General features: G+C 44.8%; 1 protein-coding gene across 3 annotated transcripts in view; it reads left to right on the forward strand.

The window, feature by feature from the left end:
• ATP7B (ATPase copper transporting beta) overlaps positions 1-6,940 on the forward strand; it is a gene marked incomplete at both ends in the record, with an annotated part of 61,613 nt that extends 54,673 nt beyond the window's left edge. For all 3 annotated transcript variants that reach the window (XM_080929106.1, XM_080929107.1, XM_080929105.1), the window contains 6 exons: positions 960-1,103; positions 3,004-3,146; positions 3,687-3,890; positions 3,970-4,087; positions 5,965-6,067; positions 6,667-6,940. In XM_080929106.1, coding sequence (XP_080785232.1) covers positions 960-1,103; positions 3,004-3,146; positions 3,687-3,890; positions 3,970-4,087; positions 5,965-6,067; positions 6,667-6,940 — 986 coding nt within the window. The remainder of the gene's footprint in view (positions 1-959; positions 1,104-3,003; positions 3,147-3,686; positions 3,891-3,969; positions 4,088-5,964; positions 6,068-6,666) is intronic.
• Positions 6,941-22,302: the final 15,362 nt, after the last annotated feature.

A 22,302-nucleotide genomic window follows, 5' to 3' on the forward strand; every position in this document is an offset into this window, starting at 1 on the left:
CATACAAAACCCACCTGTGGGGTCTCCCCTGCTGTGGATATGGGAGGCTCATGCCTTGCCTACCCCAAGAATACCTGCTGTTTCTCTTCCCAAGTTTTGATACGTCTAACATTTTTATGCATTTTGTTTGCTTGCTTGTTTTGTTCTTGTGATGGGTTTTGCTGTACTAGTTTCCAACTCAGGACCCAAGTGACCCTCCCACCTCAGTCTTCCAGCCAGCTGAGGCTATAGGTGTGTGCCGCTGTCTCTGGCTTGACATTTTAAGACTGATGCATATGGAAGGCCTAAATCAGTAATTTAATTTTGTTGGATGTATATGTAAGATATATGTGTTTGTGCGTGTTCTTTATCTCATCAACATAAGACTGTCTCAAAAAATAACGTGTATATGTATCATAGAAACAGATCTATCCGATTTGCTGATTCACCTTGGGTCATCTAAACCTCCCTGAAAATAATCCAGTGAACACATTCTTTGATCTGACCTAAAAGGTCAGCCTCTGACCCCTATAAAAGAAGAGTTGGGCTGGAGAAATGGCTCAGCTGTTAAGAGAACTTGCTCGTCTTGCAGAGGACCCAGGTTCTACTCCCAGTGCTCACGTCGTGGCTCACAGCCATCTGGAACTCTAGTTCCAGATCTTACAGCTTCTGGCCTCTGTGAACGTCGGGCATACACATGGTACACATACAGACAAAATACTTACATAAATTATTAAAAAATTATCACGTATTTCTAATGGCATCTAAGGACATTACATGATGTTTGATTTATTGACAGCGTTTCACACGTGTAGGATGCATGAAAGACTCCATTTAATTCATGGCGTTCTCCACGCTGTGTATCTTTCTGCCCCTTTCAGGAGAGCATCACACAAAGTTTGCAGAACCGTCAGATGTCTCAGGGCTTTAGTTGGTTGTGAAGCTGGCCTCTCTGGGAGTAACCATTCTCTTCTGAACAGGTATAGGCCCCCAGACCTTCTCTGTGCTGATTGGAAACCGGGAGTGGATGCGACGCAATGGCTTAACCATCTCCAGTGACATCAGTGACACCATGACAGATCACGAGATGAAAGGACAGACGGCCATCCTGGTGGCCATTGATGGTAATCCCTTGTGATTAGCAGACAGTTCACGGTCCCTGGGCCATAAGGACTCCTACTCTGCTGGCTTCCCTCTTCTCCCCTCTTATCCCCTTCACTCCTCCCCTCCTCTCCCATCCACTCCTCCCCTCCCCTCCTCCCCTCCTCTCCCCTCCCCTCCTCTCCCCTCCCCTCCCCTCCTCTCCCCTCCCCTCCTCTCCCCTCCCCTCCCCTCCTCCCCTCCTCCCCCCTCCACTCCTCTCCTCTTCTCTTCCTCTTGCATGCCATTTTTTTTTCTTATTCTGAAAACCGAGTAACTCTTTCTGTTACTTTGAGGCATTTCCCCAGGTTGTCTTGTCTTTTCCTTTGATCCCTTCTCTTGAGGCCCTTCTTTCTTTTTAAATGATTTTCTTTGTTTTTGAGATTACAATATAATATCATCTTCCCCTGCCCTTTCCTCCCTCCAGACTCTCCAGTATACCTTTCTGTCAAATTTATGGCCTCTGTTTTTATTAATTGTTAATACGCATGTGTGTGTATGTGTGTGTGTGTGTGTGTGTGTATGTGTGTGTGTGTATGCATGTATGTATGAATAAATACATAAGTACAGCCAGCTCTGTCTGTAAATGTCACTTGTATGTGTGTTTTTGGGTCAGGGATGACCACCGGTACTAGGTAGCCAGTTGGTGTCTACTCTGTGGGAAAGACTGTCTACCCCACTCTTGGGGTTCCTTAAGAGTTGAGGCCTTTCCTTAGTCACTGTCTCCATCTTGATCCTGCACCAGCTTGGCTCCTAGAAGCCTGCTCTGTTGTATTTGCTTTGTCTAAGCTGGCAACACACATCATCCTTCTCTCTCACGACCACAGACAAAGCAGAAACCTATGGCCCCAGAGGCCTCACTGCAGGAGCTTTAAAGGAAGGAGACCCCTGAATCTTCCACTGTCAGACTCAGTTTCTCAGGACTTTGAGTGTCTTGGTGCTCAGAGTCCACCGGGCTGCCTGCCTGAGAGATTGAAACCTTTGCCATGTCAACTTTAGAATGAGTTTGTTTTTAGAAGTAAAGCTGGACTGGAATAAAAAGTAGTTTACAACACCGTATTCTGAATGCTCCACCCAAATATGACTTCTTGCCTCCTTCGCTGCCCCTAGCCCTTACAAACCGTGGTCTCAAGTCCTCACCACAGAATTGGGGCAAGCAGGGGATCTGTACTATGCTCTGTTCCTCTTACCGCGTCATGCCTTAGCTCAAAACTCTCCTCCTTCCATGTCTAAATCCAGGAAAAATATATTGTACAATATATTATATACTATAAGTATATAAGCATACTTTCTGTAGGACATGCTAGAAAGGTGGGATGGAGAGATGGCTCAGCAGTTAAGAGCACCAACTACTCTTCTAAAGGTCCTGAGTTCAAATTCCAGCAACCACATGGTGGCTCACAATCATCTGTAATGGGATCTGGTGTGTCTGAAGACAGCTACAGTGTACTCATATACACAAAATAAACAAATCTTTAAAAATATGACAGGGAGGACAGCTTCCTTGGTTAGATGTCCATCCCTGTCCCTTCAAGCAACATCCACATATTTCTTTTATTTTTAATAGCAAATATACACTGGGTTCTTGTCATGTAAAAGACACTTGGTAAAGTAATATATGTCCCCAGTGGAAACTATAACAAACCCCCCCGGGCTTTGGAGGATTCGAGATTTTCCCTGCTCCCACCTGTTCAGGAGCCCCCTCGTACATTTTCTTACCCTTTCCAGGACTGAAAAACAAAAAACAAATCAACAGAGCCCAGGCATCACATCATTCATCCCTAGGCCCATTTCCTGAGGAAGATGACGGCGTACACCGAGAGCCACCTTGCTTGCACGAAGCTGCCTGGCCTGCTGTGGCTGATTGCCGGTGCTTTGTTTCAGGTGTGCTGTGTGGGATGATCGCCATCGCTGATGCTGTCAAACCAGAGGCTGCCCTGGCCATCTACACCCTGAAAAGCATGGGTGTGGACGTGGCTCTGATCACAGGGGACAACCGGAAGACCGCCAGAGCCATTGCCACTCAGGTATGGCAGTGGCCAGACATGCTTTGTCCTTGAAAATTTGCATACAAGCTCATAGATGAGGGGGGGTAATCTAAACATCTGGTGTTAAAGTATACTCTTCGGTCCAGCACTCTGGGGCAGAGGCAGGTGGATCACTGAGTTCAAGGCCAGCCTGGTCTATATAGCAGGCTGCCATAGCTATACAGAGACCCTGTCTTAAAACCAAATCAAAATAAACCGACAGCAACTACAACAAACCAAACCGTCATTTAAGCACGGTATCACAGAAGTGCTTTTCTGGTTTAACTTGCTTATGGACTGAGAGGAATGGCTTGAGCTCGACCCACTCATTTCTGAGCTTGGGGCATGAGGACAATGCCACTGGGTGGCTGCCTGTCCCCATAGGCCATGGTGATAGTGTGAATTCCCAAACATTGTTCTTCTGTCCTTTCACATCCTACCAAACCAGCCAAATGTGCGCAACTCCGTGGAGATCTAACTGCCGCTGTGGGTCTCTGCTTTTATTAAACTCGCACCTACATTAAGCGTCTTTCCTTTCAGGTGGGCATCAACAAAGTCTTTGCTGAGGTACTGCCTTCTCACAAGGTGGCCAAGGTCCAGGAGCTTCAGAATGAAGGGAAGAAAGTCGCCATGGTGGGGGACGGGGTGAACGACTCCCCAGCCTTGGCGCAGGCCGATGTGGGCATTGCTATTGGGACCGGCACAGATGTTGCCATCGAAGCCGCGGATGTGGTGCTGATAAGAGTGAGCTTGGCCCTGTGCAGGTCTCTGGAGGGGCTGGGGTTGGCACGAGTCCACACTCAAGTGTGCTCCTCTCCTATAGAATGACTTATTGGATGTGGTGGCCAGCATTCATCTCTCCAAGAGGACAGTCCGGAGGATCCGGGTCAATCTGGTGCTGGCACTGATTTATAACATGGTTGGGATACCTATTGCTGCAGGTAGGTAGGGGCAACTCTCACCTGTTACGTCCCCTTTGGGCTCTGCTGAGTCCCTGGTGAACTAGTGACTCACCTGAGTGGCCAGACACTGTTCGGAAAGTCCTGGAGGGCCCCACAGCCTCATTCTCGCTGGTCCTCTATAGACAGCTGATCAGAAGGCTTGGCCATTCATTTAAGGTGATGGTCCTGTCCACTAAGAGTGTCCCTGTTATCTGAAGTTTTATTAAGACATAAGGTCTGAAGAATAGGCACCAGTGGGGTGTCTTCAGGTACTTGCTACGTCAGACACAGTGGCTATTACAAATGAACCCTGCCCAGACTCTAGTTTGATTCCCACAAATGACCTGGAGAGAAAAGGTATTCTGCTTGAGTTGCCTTTCCTCTCCTCCTTCCAAAATAGTAATAATAATAATAATAATAATAATAATAACAACAACAACAACAATAACAATAATAATAATAATAATAATAATAATAATAATAATAATAATAATAATAATAATAATAATAAAAGTAAAATAAAAGTAACCAGGCAAGAAAGTATTCCTAACATTTTGGAAAAGCTGAAAGGACCCAAAGAGGTTTGTTGTTACTGTTGTTATTATTATATTTTGTGTGTATGTATGCATATACATGCATATGTGCATACATGGACCTGGAGGCCACAGGACTTCCTGTCAGAATCAGGTCTCCCATACCCTTATGTGTATCCTGAGGAACGAACTCAGGTCATTAGGCTTGCCAGTAAGTTTCTTCTCCCACTAAGCGTCTTGTTAGCTCCAGACCTAAAGTCACAGCTTTCCTGCCTCATTTCTCTGTTGTGTCCCAGTGGTTATTGGTGACTTCCATCATAGCGACTACCCAGTGTACCTCAGCCTCCCGAGTCTAGAAGTCAGATGTAGTGACAGCTCCGGAATTTTGATTTAAGACACAGAATTATTATAAGAATATGTTTTCATTTTAATCTCAGGTGTGGGATATGGGGCTGCTTCAGACTGTCCACAGCAGCTGACTATGATTTGCCTTGTGCTCTAGCAGGGGTGTGATTTTTTTTCAGCTGCAGCTAGTATCAGCGATTATGTGACATTTAGAGTCCCGGGAACTTTTAAGAGAGATGGCTCAATGGTTAAGAGCACTGACTGCTTTTCCAGAGGTCCTGAGCTCAATTCCCAGCAACCACACTGTGGCTCACAGCCATCTGTAATGAGATCTGATGCCCTCTTGTGTGTCTGAAGACAGCTACAGCATACTTGTATAAATGTTTTGTTTTCTTCTTAAAGAGAGGATATATAAATGCTAGATCCTTGAGAGGCTGGGTGGGTTGTTGGCTTTTTGCAGTTTGTTAAGTAGTTGTGTGTGAAGAAGATATTAGATATTCTCACAGTGAAGATCAGACTTTCCCCAAGGAACCTGATGCCCCTAATCAGGGGGAAGCAGTCTAATGGTGTTGCCTCTTACTGACCCCTGACTTTTTCCAGGGATCTCCTTCCTTTCCCTGCTATCCTTTTCTCTCTTATCTAGCGTTAGGGGGTAGAAGGGGTGGAAGAAAAGGGTGGAGAAGGGTGGAAGAAGAACCCACAAAGAACTGAAAGACAGCCACAGTCAGATGAGCGTCTTCTCTGCTTGTCTGCTTCCAGCACTTCCTAGAGACCAGGTCATTTCCTTTGTAGAGTGTTTATCATCCGGTCCCAGCTCCTGCCCTGGGTGGTGCTACACGTACATCATTCTAAGCAGGAGCAAGCAGTACAGACCCATCCTCCCTTTGCTCACCTTCTGCTAGCTTGGTCTCTCCTTGAAAACTGGTGGGTGTGGCATCTGCTATGCCCTGAGGAGGGCTCCCAGAATCCCCTGCTGTCAGGTGATACCTCTTTTGTCAGGTGTCTTCATGCCTGTTGGCATTGTGCTGCAGCCGTGGATGGGCTCTGCGGCTATGGCTGCCTCCTCTGTGTCTGTGGTGCTCTCCTCTCTCCAGCTCAAGTGGTAAGTCCTGAGCCTGGGGCCCCTGCTGGGGAGTCTCTCTTCAGGCTCCATGTCTCTGGTCACAGCAGTTGCTCCCCTGCTTCCTGTTCCCCATTATTTATCTGGGAGCAACACAAAGGACCTAAGTGGGGGTTTTGTACTGATTTTCCAATATTGACTGCCCGCTTACCAGTTGTAAGAGACTGGGCCTTTTCCAGAGCTATTTGTATGAACACATGTGAGTATATGATCCCTGTGTATTTGCACTTTTTCTTTTTAGCAAAGGTGTCCATGGAGTAGGGACGGAGCTCACTAGTGGGACACCTGTCTAGCACGTGAAAGACTCTGGGCTTAGTCTTCAATACTGCCAAAACAAAAAAAACATTGATTTATTTACTCATGCATTCAGTTAATAAACGTGAACAGTAGCCTACTATGAGGGGCATTTTGCATAGAAAGTTTCTGGATTATGTGAACTTGTATCATGGGAATTCAATATCCTTTTTCTTAAAAACCCATGAAATCTCGATACTTGTGTTACTGAAAAAAATAGAGACTTCACCCGAGAAAGGACCTTAGGTCCAGAGCAATTCATGTGTTCTCGGGTTCTTGCCTTTCAGCTATAGAAAGCCAGACCTAGAGAGATACGAGGCACAGGCCCATGGCCGTATGAAGCCTCTGAGTGCATCCCAAGTCAGTGTGCACATTGGCATGGATGACCGGCGGCGGGATTCTCCCAGGGCCACATCGTGGGACCAGGTCAGCTACGTGAGCCAAGTGTCTCTGTCCTCCCTGACATCAGATAGACTGTCTCGGCATGGTGGCACAGCAGAGGACGGTGGTGACAAATGGTCCCTCCTCTTGAGTGACAGGGACGAAGAACAGTACATCTGAGTGTCGCCGACAGCAGCCCCAGGCAGGCCAAGGTGCTCCTTCCAGATGAGCCTGCTCCGGCTCACTGTGGTCGAGCCAGCAGGTGCAGCCTCAGCAAGCAGCAGTGGGATGGGCTTATCATGAGACCCCAGCATCCCAACAGCCTTGCCAGCAGCCTGTGGTAACTTACCCGGTGTATCTGCCGAGGCTGGGTGGGTTTGCTCTGTCAGAATCTGCTAGGCCGGGCAAAGTAACACTGCTCTCCCTGTTTTTCCACGAGGCAAGGTCACACCCTGCTTGGAGTTCAGTGCAGGAGAGGAAGCCAGCACCCTTCACAGAGGCCTGCCGACTATATTTGTATATACTATCTATGAAACAAGGAACAGGACCGTCAGGACCACAAGCCTAGCTCAGCCCCCTGGAGAGCTCCCATAAAGGCTGAGTTAGGCAGCACACATGGGCTGTGTAAGCCTAAGGCGACTTCAGATGAGTCTGTTCTCTGCCTGGTTTACTTGGTACCGGCACTGCCTGCCCTCTATCTTCTGAGGATAGAATTTGTGTGTTGGGTCTGATGCTCTGGCTCCTTCATATCTGCCTGCCTAAAGGTGGTACCCTGGCTTGCAGTCCAACCCAAGAGCTACCTGGCATCCCTCTTTAAGGAGAGGATGCTATCCTGCTTAGAGCCACACCTACAGACTCACACATGCCGTTCTCAACCAGCTGGAGAGTGGCCTCAGGGCCTGACCCTGGTCCATGTTCCTATGGGGTCCGGGTCCTTGCCTCTCAGGGTACCTATATGGCCTTGATGTAGCCTTGGTGTGTGAAGCACTGTCCTTTGGGAGGTGTATGCTTAAGGGAACCTCCTGTCACTTAGTGGGGTCCAGTGGAGTTTGTCACAAATGCCTAGAATGTGCGCCTGGAGGAAACTGTACCACTGAGAGAGAGTGAAGTAGTTCTCAATGGAGAGCTGTCTGCTGCTGAGGGGACATCTAACTGAGGGACAGCCACAGCTCCCCAGTGGAAGTGCTTTTGTCATCTATGACGATCTGTGATTGGGTGGCATCAGAGGGCAAGGATGGGCCAGCTTAACTAAGCGGCTGAGCCACCCAGAATAGACTGGCAGAAATGGATTACTCTCATTTGTGACATTAAAAAACAAACTAACAAAAAACAAAACAAAACAAAACAAAACTTAAAAAAAAAAAAAACCCAGAAAACTTCCTTTATTGGATGTCACTTATTGGCTGTGTCAGTGTTGGTCCTTATTGTGGGTTACTCATCTCTTTCCCCCCAAAAGTAGCACCGTATTTATGGTCTGTCTACCTTTGAAAACAAGGAAACAGGGTCCGAGGGCCTTACGTATCTTCCCAGGAACTCGGAGCTGACACGTGTTCAGATGGTTCCAGAGGCCCCTCTGTAATTCCGCTGCTGCCTTACATATCAGTTTGCTTGGCGAGAGTAAACTGGGCGAGGGTCCTTGTGTCTGGACCAGCAAACATGCCAGGAGATAGATTAGTTGTATCAACTTAGAATGCAGTCGGTCACGAGGTCACCACCCCTCACTTCGGACGGCTTGCTTCGGTTTTGCACACTAGTAGCGCTTGCTGAGCTTTATTATCTTCTAACCCCCCCCCCCCCAGTACAGGGTTCTCTTGTGCTCTCCCTCTCAGTATTTTCAACCCTCCCATGCCCACTGACGTCATCTGTGTCTATCCTGTGGTTTGGAATTCGTCTTGTTTTGGAATAAGGTAATCATTTTCTAAAGAATCTAATTGTATTGATTTCTAAACCTCCTGAGACTATAAGCATCATGTTCACATGTAGACATGAAGATATTTATAGAATTGTACAAATAAATAATAAATAACTTTGTAGATGTTCAAAGAGTGAGTTTATTATTTTTTTCTCTAATAGCCGGAGAACAGTTCCCTCTTCCTAACTTTCCATGAAGCATGAAGATAACCTTGCATCTTTTCATCCGGGAGTTGCCTGTCAGTATGACCAGCTCATGCTACCTGATTGCTGGGGACCTCTTTGGGGGAAGGCAGAGAATGACAGGATTCTAGCAGACATGAGATGGTGGGAACCCTCTTGCCTTGCCCTGGTCTGAACCCCTCTGCTAAAGTCTAGAGTAGTCGGCTGCCAGAATAGCATTCAGGACTGGACTGCAGAAGTAGCAAGCTTTGACTGTGCCCAAAAGTGCACTGCTTGGTCTCCAGCGCACTCTAGAGGACTTTAGAGTCAGTGCCTGAAGTTCTCACGTATCTCTGTGAAAGGAGCATTGTTGCTCAATGCGGGAAGGATTTTGCAAGCTTTGCTGAAAGGTTTCCTCAGCCATCGAGCTGAATCTGAGCATCTTCCCACTCCTGGTAAACTGAAAAATTAAGATGGGGTTACCTTTATAATAAATGAATGGTAATTCTAATTTTTAGTGGCATCTGGAAATTGGCATGTCAAAAAACAGACATCCAACCTATTGAGTTAATTTAATGAGAAACTCAGATTAATAAAGGTGACTCTCACTTGAAAGATGACTTGATTAAAGGGTTTGGAGAGTTTAGGGGCTATAAAAACCCGTGTCAGCGGGCTAGAGTGGTAGGTTCAATCCCCTGTACAGATTAAAATGAAATAGGATTCCCTATGACATTTTGTAATGAACATAAACTCCCCAAATTATAAAAGGGTTATTTGCATATACCCATAATTCCACCTTCCCTTGGAGCACATACACAAAGGAATGCAGTAAGTGGCCTACTGGTTCCTTTTTCCATTGCAGGTGTGTGTGTGTGTGTGTGTGTGTGTGTGTGTGAGAGAGAGAGAGAGAGAGAGAGAGAGAGAGAGAGAGTTTGAACCGGTTTGGGATTGATGGAGAAGGAACTGCTCTGCTTAATTTTCACACTGGGCTTGGGCAAGGCTGGAAGCACCATTGTTTGATGTTACTGCAGGGAGAGAGATGTCTACTGGCCTGCCTCTGTTCTTCTTGTGAAGATAATGACCACAGCTGAGGTTACAGAATAGAATGTAAGCTTACATCATAATGAGAAATCACAGAGTTGCTTTTTTTTTCCTATTAAAAAAGATGAACAAAAAAAAGAGCATCCATTCAAGGACTAAAATGAAAATAAGGTAGATGGAGACTTACTATTTTTTCCTCTGAGGTAGAAATGGCCATTATATATTTCTCAGCATAAGTAAAATGGGCCAAGAGGGTTTAACGTGACACACTCACTCCACCAGGGCCACACCTAATAGTGACACTCCTTGGGTCAAGCACATACAAACCATCACATTACACTCCCTGGCCCCCATAGGCTTGTTTATCACACGAGTCTATGGGGGCCATACCTAGCCATAGCATAATTAAAAAAGTACATTTAGTCTAACTTCCAAAGTCCCCATAGTGTATAGCAGTATCAATAATATTAAAGGTCCAAAGTTAAAAGTCTCTTCTGGAGTTAGGGGAAGGGCTGAAGGAGCTGAAGGGGATTGCAACCCCATAGGAAGAACGATATCAACTAACAGGACCACCCAAAGCTCCCAGAGACTAAACCACCAAACAGAGGGAACACATGGAAAAATCCATGGCTCCTGTTACATATGTAGCAGAGGATGGCCTTGTCTGACATCAATGGGAGGAGAGGTCCTGGATTCTGTGGAGGCTTGAAGCCCACCCCAGCAAAGGGGGATGCCAGGGTGGTGAGGCAGGAGTGGGAGAGTGGATGGAGGAGCACCCTCATAGAGGCAAAGGGGAGGGGGAGGGGGGTATGGGATGGATTTTAAAATAGGGATAACTGGAAAGGGGTATATCATTTGAAATATAATTAGGAGCTATCTGCATTCATTCCATTTTTATTCCCAGGAAACCAAGTGATAACATTGTTGAACCAGATGCTTGGGAGACAGCTGGATGTCCCTACACTGTCACTGTGGCCTCAGAGTTCACAGTCCAGTATGCTCCAGGTTGAAAGCTCTCTCCTCCAACAGCAAAGCTTAGCTCTCCTCCACAGGTGTCTGCTGTTCTTTGGCAAGACAGTGCAATTTAACTTTCGAGCCACCAGATGTCGCTCTGACCAAACAATACTTCAGTCCATGGCCAGAACCCACATTCTCTTGATTATTGTTTGGCCCTCAGTTTTGGGAGGAGAATTCTCTGACAGCAAAAATAAATCCACCACATGGCCCAGCTATACACTTACTCTTTGGCACATGCCCAAAGGAGTCCACAGACACTTGTTTAGTCATGTTTCTTGCTGCTCTATTCACAGTATCTTGGAAGTAGAAACGATCTAAATGTCATTCAACCACTCAATTCCACACACACACTGAGGGATATTGTTCATTTGTGAAAATCAAAATGAAATAAATCTTACAGATCAGTGGGTGGAGCCAGAGAATAGGCCATGGAGTGAATTAACCCAGAAAAACAGAGGTCCCCAGTTCTGTGTCACGGGAGGCACTTAGCTCTAAGTCTGTAGATGTAAGTTTGTGTCTAAGAGTTACTGCAGAAACCAGGGAAATGAACGAAGCAGAACAGGGCCTTTTGCCAGGGTGGGAGTGATGGAGCATTAGAGAAGGGATCATCGGGGTACAGGTGATCTGGTTGACAAACTGGGAAATGTGGAGAGGACTCTAGCTGGGGGGGGGGGGGATAAATAGCAAGGAGACTGGAGGGTAGAATAATGGTAAAGACGTCTGAAAGGTCTATACGGATTCATACAATTAACCATTCATCTGAAGAAAATATAATGCATCCAATGTGGTATAGAAATATACATACATAATTCTAGTTAGATTTTCTTTTCAGGGCTGACAGTGTTCCCTCCAAGAGCCAAAGGCCACCTAAGAAACCCCTAACATCATTCATGAGGAGCCTTTTTTTGAGTTGTTGGTCAACGAGACTCCCAAGAAAGAGAAATCAGCTATTGCTCTCGCCATAACTTCTATAAGCCCCTATGGCTGACTAGCTGCTGTGGTATCAGAAAGCATATTACAAGTTTCCAAAGGAGGGGAACAGTCAGTTCTCTCACCCGTTTATAACGCCATGGACTACAGTAATAACCTACATGGAATGACCCTTGAGGATGCTGTAGCTTCGAATGGTGGTAACCATCTCCTCTTTTATCAGACTCAAGACATGCTCAGTAATATGCTTTATAAGGGAAGCTTAGCAAATTTCCCAGAGCCAGTCAAAGATCTTGGAGGAGAACCTACAAGCATCACTTTGCTAAGCCAGCACAATCTCTAACTACAGTCTTAATGATTACCGTTAAGACCACAGATATGTGTATTCCCTGACCTCTCATTAGGAAATATATTTGCAGCAGAGACCTTTAAAGAAAACCCAGACCAATTAAAGCAAAAGAGTTGTGGCTCCCAGTCCCCACCAATATATTTACAAAACAACCCCTGCACTTAAGGCTCTGAGATCACTGCAGAAGACTAAGGGCCAGAGTATCAGGGAGCTTCTGTGAGATGGTATCTCCTAATCTCAGAAGCTACTTCCATAAAGCTCCGCCAATATGACTGCCCAACCCTGAGCTAAATAAAGACAACAGTATGACATTCTAAAGTTGTCAAAGAAAAGCCCATGAGGCCTCAACACTACACAAAGAAATACAGGAATGTGGAGTGTGGGGATGTTCTCCAGGGAAGACACAGATTGATTATCTGTGGTGGTTTAAATAGGTTTGGCCTCCATACACTCTCATGTGTTTGAATTCTGACCCAAGGAAGTGGTGCTGTTTGGAGGTATGGTCTTGTTGGAGGACGTGTGGCCTATTGAAGGAAGTGTGTCACTATGAGGGGGACTTTGAAGTTACATATGCTAAGGCTACGCCTAGTCACAGTCTCCTCCTTGCTGACTGTAGATCAAGAGGTAGAACTCCCAGCTCCAGCATGAAGTCTGCCTACAGACTTCTATGCTTCCCATCATGATGATAAAGAACTAAATCTCTGAAACTATAAGCCAGCCCCAGTTAAGTATTTTCCTTTACAAGAGTTGCTTTGGTCATGGGGTCTCTTCATAGCAATAAAACTAAGTAAGACATTATCCAATACCAAGTGGTCAGCTTTGAAAACATACATGTAAGTGCCATTATACTGAGTGAACCAATTATTTTTTAGGATATGTACATTTAGGAATGCAGTAATCATTAATGAAATAAGATCACAAATTTGGAAAATAGCAAGGAGGGGGTGTCTATGGGAGGATTTAGAGATGGGAGTAGGGAGACATTTTTATAATCTCAAAAATAAAAATGTTTAAGGAGAAAACAACGACATTAGGTCCTAGAGTGACGACTCAGTCATTAGGAGAACTTACTGCTCTTGCAGAGGACCTGGTTAGGTCCAGAACCCATTTGGTGACTCAGAACCCTCTGTAGCTGTCTTCTGGTGTCTGAGGGCACCAGACACACACAGTGCACAAAATTATGTGTGGGCCAAACTCCCATACACACACAATAAATCTCTTTTATAAAAATCCAGTTTAACTATTGCACTTGTTCTCCTTGATTTCTTTGGAAGGGAGGGGTTTCTGTTTTGTACTCATTTGGGTTCAATGAGGCATCAGCTGGCCCCACTGATTTGGGCCAGCAGCAAGGCAGGAGTAAGAGACTGCTCACTTCAGAAGCAAGGGAAGGGATGGGAGAGACTGTACTTGTGTGCTGCCTCCTTCCAGTTCTGCCCCATCCAGGTCCCCCATCTATTGGATAGTGTTGCTCCTATGCAGGCCCAAACACCACTGCAGATACCCGAGCTGTGCTTTGCTGCTTTCTTAGACAACCTCAACCAAACCCAGTCAGTACCGAGCAGAAGAACTGATTGTGATCCTCACTCTTGTGTCTGGAGGTGGAGGCAGGAGGGTCACAAGTATGAGACCAGACTAGGCTACTTAAAACACACACACACACACACACACACACACACACACACACACACACACACACACGTGTATGTATGTCACACTTGTGTTCAGGACAGAGTCCCAAATTATTTCTGCATGATTTCCCCCCCTCACTGCATAATATTTTTACTTCTTATCTTTTGGGATGTTGTCTTAGTTTGGAGTTTGGGTTTCATTGCTATGAACACACACCACAACCAAGCCAACTCTTATAAAGACAACATTTAATTGGGGCTGGCTTACAGGTTCTGAGGTTCAGTCCATTATCATCATGGCAGGAAGTGTGGCAGCATCCAGGCAGGCATGGCACTGGAGGAGCTGAGAGTTCTACATCTTCATCCAAAGGAAGCCAGGAGCAGACTGTCCTCAGGCAGCTAGGAGGAGTGTCTCAAAGCATACTCCTGAAGTGACACTCTTTCTCTAACAAGTCCATTCCTCTTAATAGTACCACTTCCTGGGCCAAGCATATTTAAACCACTACATTTCAGTCCCTGGCACATATAGGCTTATTCAAACACACGAGTTTATGGGAGCCATAGTTAGGCATAGCATAATGCAAAATAGATTTAGTCTAACTTCAATAGCCAAAAGATGCTCCAAAATATAACAAGGACACACGCTCCACTAGCATCCTTATATATTATAGCCAGAAGCTAGAAAGAACTCAGATATCCTTCAACATAGGAATGGATACAGAAAATGTGGTATATTTACACAATGGAGTACTACTCAGCTATTAAAAATAAGGACTTCATGAAATTCTTAGGCAAATGGATGGAACTAGAAAATATCATCCCAAGTGAGATAACCCAGTCACAAGACTAGAAAATATCATCCCTAGAGAGGTAACACAATCACAAAAGAATACACATGGTATGCACTCACTGATAAGTGGATATTAGCCTAAAAGCTTGGACTACCTGAGATACAATTCACAGACCACATGAAGTTCAAGAAGGAGAAAGACGAAAGTGTGGATGCTTCAGTCTTTTTTAGAAGGGGGAGCAAAATACTCATAGAAAGAAACATTGAGATAAAGTGTGGAGCAGCGACTGAAGGAAAGGCCATCCAGAGACTGCCCCACCTAGGGATCCAGCCTATACAGAGCCACCAAACCCAGACACTGTTGTGGATGCCAAGAAGTGCTTGCTGACAGGAGCCTGATATAGCTGTTTCCTGAGAGGCTTTGCCAGAGCTTAACAAATACAGAAGCAGATGTTCACAGCCAACCATTGGACTGTCATGGGGTCCCCAATGGAGGAGTTAGAGAAAGGACTGAAGGAGCTGAAGGGGTTTGCAACCCCATAAGGACAACAACAATATCAACCACCCTCCCCCTAGAGCTCCCAGGGACTAAACCATCATACTAAGAGAACTATGACTCCAACTGCATATGTAGCAGAGGATAGCCTTGCTGGGCATCAATGGGAGAAGAGGCCCTTGATCCTGTGAAGGCTCAATGCTCCAGTGTAAGGGAATGCCAGGGAGAGGAGGTGGGAGGGAATGGGTTCATCGGTGGGGGAGCACCCTCATAGAAGCAGGGGGAGGGGGAATGGGATAGGGGATAACATTTAAAATGTAATTAAAGAAAATATCCAATAAAAGAAAAGAAAAAAAGTGTTCCATAGCCTATCAATCTCAACAATGATAGAAATCCTAAGTTCAAAATCTCTTCCGAGATTCATATAATCTCTTTGCTGTAATCTCTTATAAAATCAGATGCACAAAGCAGATTAGATAGCAACACCACCACAGGATATACATTACCATTCCAAAAGGACATGGTGAAGAAATCCTGGACAAAAACAAGACCAAAACCCAGCTGGGCAAATTCCAAACTCTGCCTTTTCATGTCTGGTATCCAACTCCTTTCAGCTTTCCTGATTACAACCCAATTCTTCTTCCTGGGCTGGTTCCACTCCCTGTAAGCAATTTTCCTTGGCAGGCATCCCACAGCTCTGGCATCTCTAACACCTTGAGGCTTCCAAAGCAACTTCAACCTTACAGCTTCATTTATTTATTTGTGAGTACAGTGTTGTTCTATTTAGATGCACAGAAGAGGGCATAAGATCCCATTACAGATGGTTGTGAGCCACTATGTGGTTGCTGGGAATTTGAACTCAGGACCCCTGGAAGAGCAGTCAGTGCTCTTAACTGCTAAGCTATCTCTCCAACCCCAACCTTACAGCTTCTTGTTCCACTGTCTGGGATCCACACATGATCTGGGCTCCTCCAAAGGGCTTAGGTCGTATCTCCAGCTCTGCCATCTGTAGCACTCTAGGTTCAGGTTGACTGCACTCCACTGCTGCTGCTGTTTTGGTGTTCATCTCATGGTACTGGCATCTCTAATACACTGGGGGCTACTGTTGTAACTAGCCTCTCATAGGCTTTCTTCGTGATGCCAAGCCTCAACTTCTTTGCATGAGCTGTTTGGTCCTGGGCTGTCAACCTCATCTGAGGCTGCACCTTCACCAATGGCTTTCCTTGGCATCTCACAGTGCCAAACCTCAGCTGTTCTCCATATGTCCTCTTCATTCCTTCAAAGCTAGTACCACCTGGGTTATATTAATACATTACCAAGCCCAGCTATGTTATGAGATTCAACCTTAGGTATCTCTGGAACACAGTTTCTTTGTGCTCTCAGAAAACACATCTCAGAAGATTTTACCTTAATGATGCTGGTATCTTCTTAATCACCACTAGTTTCTTAGCTCCAGCTAACCAGCATCAATTGTCCCAGTAGTCCCCTCTATTCTTGACTCTAAAGACAGAGCCACAAGGCTGAAGCTGCTGAGTCCTCCTGCTTTCTAGAGCTGCAATATGGCCCCCTTTTTCTATTACATTATGACCAACTTTCTGGTTTCCAATTTCTTCACTGGCTAAAATTGGTTGTCCTGGAACTTGCTCTGTAAACTGACCTTAAACTCAGAGATCTACATGTCTGTGTCTCCTGAATGTTAGGATTAAAGACATGTATCATCTGTCATGCCTGGATTTAGGCTTTTCTTCACCTAGAATTTGCTCTGTCCCAGTCTGGGCTTGAACTTGGAGTTTTCTTTTTTGTCCCATGGGATTAAAGGTGTGTATCACCATGCCTGGGCCAAGGCTTTTAATGCCACTATTCTTAAACTCTGGATCAAAGCCTGTGTCCTCTATATCTGGATTGTAGTCCTTTCCAGATTAAAAGTCTATCCCTTCTTCAACTGCAAAAGCATAAATTTATCTGGGTGGAATCTTTACCCATGTCACCACTCTCTAAATTTCATTTAATATCACTGAACACGGGAATTAGTTTCATTCTACTTCCTGGTGCTCTTTTACTCTTTGAACCATACATTTTGTATTTTTCTTTTCTATACTTGCTACTTTTCATTAAAATGCTCTTTATAAGAGTAAATTTGGGGGTTGGAGAGATAGCTCAGCAGTTAAGAGCACTGACTGCTCTTCTAGAGGTCCTGAGTTCAAATCCCAGCACATAGTGGCTCACACTATCTGTGATGAGATCAGATGCCCTCTTCTGGTGTGTCTGGAAACAGCTACACTGTACGTATAATAAATAAATAAATAAATAAATAAATAAATAAATAAATAAACAAATAACTAAATCTTAAAAAAGAGTAAACTTTAGCAACCACACAACAGAATTTATGCCAGGCTGTTTTGTGACTTCCTTGTCAAAGAAATGAATTGAAGTCTCTTCACCTTAGCCTTAGGCTGATTCTTCAGACAACGGCAAAAAGCAGCCACATTCTTCACCAAAATATCACAAAACCAGTGTCTACGTCACCTACTAAAAGTCATCTTTGAAAAATCTTGAACTAGGTCCCCACAGTTCAAATCACACCCAGGAACACTGTCTTCCATGCTCCTACTACTATGGCCCATTAACCTCACTTATAGCATTCTATTAGTTTACAAAGCCCCCAAATCCACATTTCTCCAAACAAAAGCACAGCCAGGCGCATCATAGCAATACCCCAGACTCTGATACCAACTTCTGTCTTAGTTTGGGTTTTACTCCTTTAAACAGACACCATGACCAAAGCAACTCTTATAAGGACAACATTTGATTAGGGCTGGCTCACAGGTTCAGAGTCTAAGTCCCATCATGGCAGGAGCATGGCAGTGTCCAGGCAGATGCCTGGAGGACCTAAGTGCTCTATATCTTCATCCAAAGGAAGCCAGGAGCTTCCTGTCCTCAGGCAGCTAGAAGGGTCTCAAAACCCATCCTGAGTGACACACTTCCTCCAACAAGGCCACACCTTCTGCAACATGGCTTACCTCCAAATAGTGCCACTCCCTGGGCCAAACATGTTCAAACCACCACAGATGTTATTATGTAAAGGTGGAGCTCCTGGGTTAGGTACTGTTCTCCCCCTCCTATCCCTTCTCTACCTCCCTTTCCCATTTCCCTCCCCTCCTTCCTGCCTGTCCCTCGTGTGTGTTTCCTTACTACATTTCACTTGGGGTTTTTTTTTTTTTTTTTTTGTTGTTGTTGTTTTTAGTTTTTATTTCTTTTCTTTGCATTCCCTCTTTCCCTATCATGTTTTTGTTATTTCATTCTTACCTTTACCCTACCCTCCTCTTTCTCACCCCAGTTCATCCTTTCCTGTTCCTTTATTTCCCATTAATCCTTCATACCACTGCATTTTATCTCGCAGTTCTTAAAATACCACTCCTATCGCCTCTTTCTAAGTCCACAACTCCTAAGGGTATTCAGAATGAAGCACACTAAGGTTCAAAGCTAACACATAAGAGAAAACGTGACGTTTGCTTTCATGAGTCTCGTTACCTCACTCAGAATGATTATGTCCAGTTCCACCTGGTTATTGGATAATTTTCTAATTTGGTGTTTTTTAATAGCTGAAAAAGTATTACAGTGTGTGTGTGTGTGTGTGTGTGTGTGTGTGTCTGTGTGTCTGTGTGTGTGTGTCATTTTCATCACTTAGTCATCCACTGAAAAGCATCTAGGCTGTTTCCACTTTCTGACTACTGTAAACAGCAGTAATGAACCGATGAGCCAATAGAGGAGGATATAGGGTTCTTTGGGCATCTTGCCAAGAGTTTTTAGATAGACCACATAGTTGATAGGCCTTTTTCTAGCTTTTTAAGAAACTTCCACATTGATTTATTTCTGTAGTGGCTTTGCTAGTTTGCAATCCCACCAGCAGTAAATTCAAAGTTGGTTTAAAAAGTGGCAGTGGTGGCGATAATTTCCTAGACAGAAGGACTCTGGGTAAACAGGATTGTTGTTGGATGAACAGAAACTTAAATTCAGCATCCCATAGAAATCACATAAGGTATCATTTCTGTTCATCAGGAAAAGCATTACATCCTTTTTCTGCCCTCAATAGTCAACTACCATGGTAAGAGTATCTCATTTCTGATTCATCTGAATAGGTTGCATCAACTCAAAGACCCACATCTTGCTAACTACCAAATCAAATCTGCTTGTTTTCCCACTGATGTGCTGACTGTTATTCTTGGAGACAGCTTGTTTGTTTCCACAATAAACTTTTCTTTCTGTCCATGAAGTGATTCAGTTGGGCACTTTTGCTGTGTCCTTGCAGATAATTGCTTGTGACCCAGATTCGTGGTGCTCTCAGGCATGGAGTGATAGTCCCAGACTACCAGTAGCTGCCTGAGTAGGAATTTCTGTTTGGGAAGTCAACCTAGCACCATTTTTAAATAGAGAGTTTGTTCCCACTAGAAATTAGATTAAGTTCCTTCTTACAGATGCTGTAACTAAGGGCTCCTGAATGCTTAGGAAAGCAGAGCACAGGTATCTTTCATCTGACTCATTATTGATCCCCTGGTGGCTAGAACGGCCAGGACCTTCCTGTGACAGCTGGAACATTGTTTTTCTAATAGCTTTTTTTTTTTTTTGCTTTCAGCAAACACACTGATCTTGTTCTAGTGTGGGCTGTTGTATTTTCACCTATTTTTCTCAAGGTTCATCTTTACTCTAGATGAGGTTGTCCTTTGGTCCAGAATGGGTCAATTCTGTAGGCAACAACCATGATTTTAGCTTGTCTTTGCACTGCCCCTATCTACAGTCTGAGCTGTCTGTTTTTATTTTTCATCTCAATTATGAAAGCCTTTTTTGGCACTTCTAGATGCTGCCAAGTGTTTATGCCCTGTGAAACTCTCAAGTCTTTGGAGCTTTTTATCCCCAGATCCCAAAGAAGATTGAGTAACAAAAGCCAAATGTAGAGCCTGGTGTTCTCATGGCTACAGTGTCAAAAGGAATGCAGGTTTTTAAAAGCTTCTCATTAATATTCAAGGAAGGCCCAGTGGGTGTATTAGGGTCCCATTTGGGATGGGTGAAAGGGAAAACCCCAAAGTCATTTTTCTATTCCCCGCAGGTATCTGTGGCCAAGAAAACTCCCAAACATTTCACTGGTTCAGATGTGAACAGTCAAGAGCAGTTGCCAGCAGTCCAAGTTTGTTTGTCTCTATACACTTTCATTTAGAAGTCAGGGGTAGAGATAGTCCTACTGACTCATTTAAAAAGATGCTGGTGGGGGAATGGCATGGGCGGTTGTAGAGGAGAGACTGGGAAGGAGGAACGGCATATAAAATATAATAAAACAAAAAATTTGATTTCAAGACAAATAAAATAAAAGAAATAGTCATTGGTGACATGGCTGAAGAGAAGACACAGTAAGAGTGCTTGCTACTGTTTCAGAGGTCTAGAGTTTCATTCCCAGAGGTCTAGAGTTTCGAAGGCCATTTTGGGTAGCGCACATCTGCCTACAACTCCAGCTCCAGGGGATCCAAGCACTGACCAAACAGGCTATGGAGACCTGCAGTATTGTATGTCCTAGATTACACTTGGAATGCATCCTATGTCTTAGGGTCATGCCTACTCTCTTGGTAAGACCCTCCAAGCCATCTTCCCCTCTAGGAAACCTTTCTATAAGCTCCTACACATGCTTTCAAATAGCTTAAGAAAAAAAAGCAGGAATGGCTCTATGAGTCTGTCTCCCCAGGCCTTCACCATGTAGAGATGCACTGGCTCATTAACCTGCCCATTTTATTACCTAGATCTGGAAGAGTAGAACCAGAGATAGCAAAAGGTTACAACTGTGTGCTGGGTAAAAGAAAATCAGTGAGACCCACACCCTCTCTGGGTAGCTTCTCCGGGTACTCGTCACATGACAGCTGTTGCTTTCCGTCGTCTCTTAGGGAAACTGAGAAGAGGGCCATTTCTACTCAGTGTGTACTTCTAGTTCCTGCTTCAAACTGCTTTGTATTTTATGTTCCATTTCCTTTCTCTGCATCCCAGGAATAAAAACTATGACCCCAGGGGCGGGAGAGATGGCTCAGTGGTTAGAGCACTGACTGCTCTTCCCGAGGTCCTGAGTTCAATTCCCAGCAACCACATGGTGGCTCACAACCATCCATAATGGAATCTGATGCCCTCTTCTGGTGTGTCTGAAGACAGCTACAGTGTACTCATAAATAAAATAAATATGTAAAGAAAAAAAAAAAAAAAAAAAGAAAACCGTGATCTCATAGGTGCTAAGCTAACGCTTTCCTGCTGAGCTGTTCTTCCTCTTTTGTACCTTTCATTTGGTGTTCACTACTCTGATTCTCCCCTCCTCCCTTTGGTAGAATCTGAGGCCTGCTTAATCTTTGCCTTTTGCTGTTCTGGGTGTTCCTGCCACTCCACATACCACACTCAGACTAGATCTTCTTGGGTTTGAACCTCAGTGATCACGTTTGACATCTCAACCACCATTCTCTCTACACACAGTTCATTACTACACCCAATACCCAAGGTTATCACCTTCCAGATTGGAATGTTTATTTCGGCCTACAGCTTTGGAGGTCTTGATCCATGGCTGCTTGGTCTGTTGCTTTGATGCCTGTGTTAAATACTGTTCCCTTCAAGGACACAGTTCTAGTGACTTGAGTTCCTTACTAGACTTACTTCCTCTTATGGTAGGAGGTCTCTAAAGAGAACTATCATGAGCCAGGTTGCATTAGAGAAGGATTGGGTGCCAGGGCAGAGTAGATATGTTCTTTTCCTGGCCACACGTAATCACTTTTTCTTTCTGGGTCTCTGTTCTCTCATCAGCGGATATTGTAATTTCTTTGTCAACTCAGAGTAATGGGAAAGCTTACACAAGTTAGCAGGACAGAGCTAAGGAACTGACAACCCAGAGTTCCATACAGCGACCCTTATCTGAATGCAAGGACACAGAGACAAGACTGTCATAGCTCCTGGATCATCCCACCAGTCCACCTTTATCTGCACTCTTAGAACAGGTTAGTGCTTTTAAAGAGTGCTCTTGAGCTTCTGGCCGTGGTTAACACCCCTTTCTCCAACTTCCAGGAGTTTGGCAGACTTCTAGAAGTCTGTGGGTCCAACTCAGGCCTCCTAGACTAGCTAAAGTGGTCATTCTCACAGGGTGGCAGAGGCAGGATGCCTCAGCTCCTCTCTGTCCCTGTATGTCTGGGTCTGACATTGTCT

This window comes from Micromys minutus (assembly GCF_963924665.1).
Source record: "Micromys minutus genome assembly, chromosome: 14".
NCBI lineage: Eukaryota > Metazoa > Chordata > Mammalia > Rodentia > Muridae > Micromys > Micromys minutus.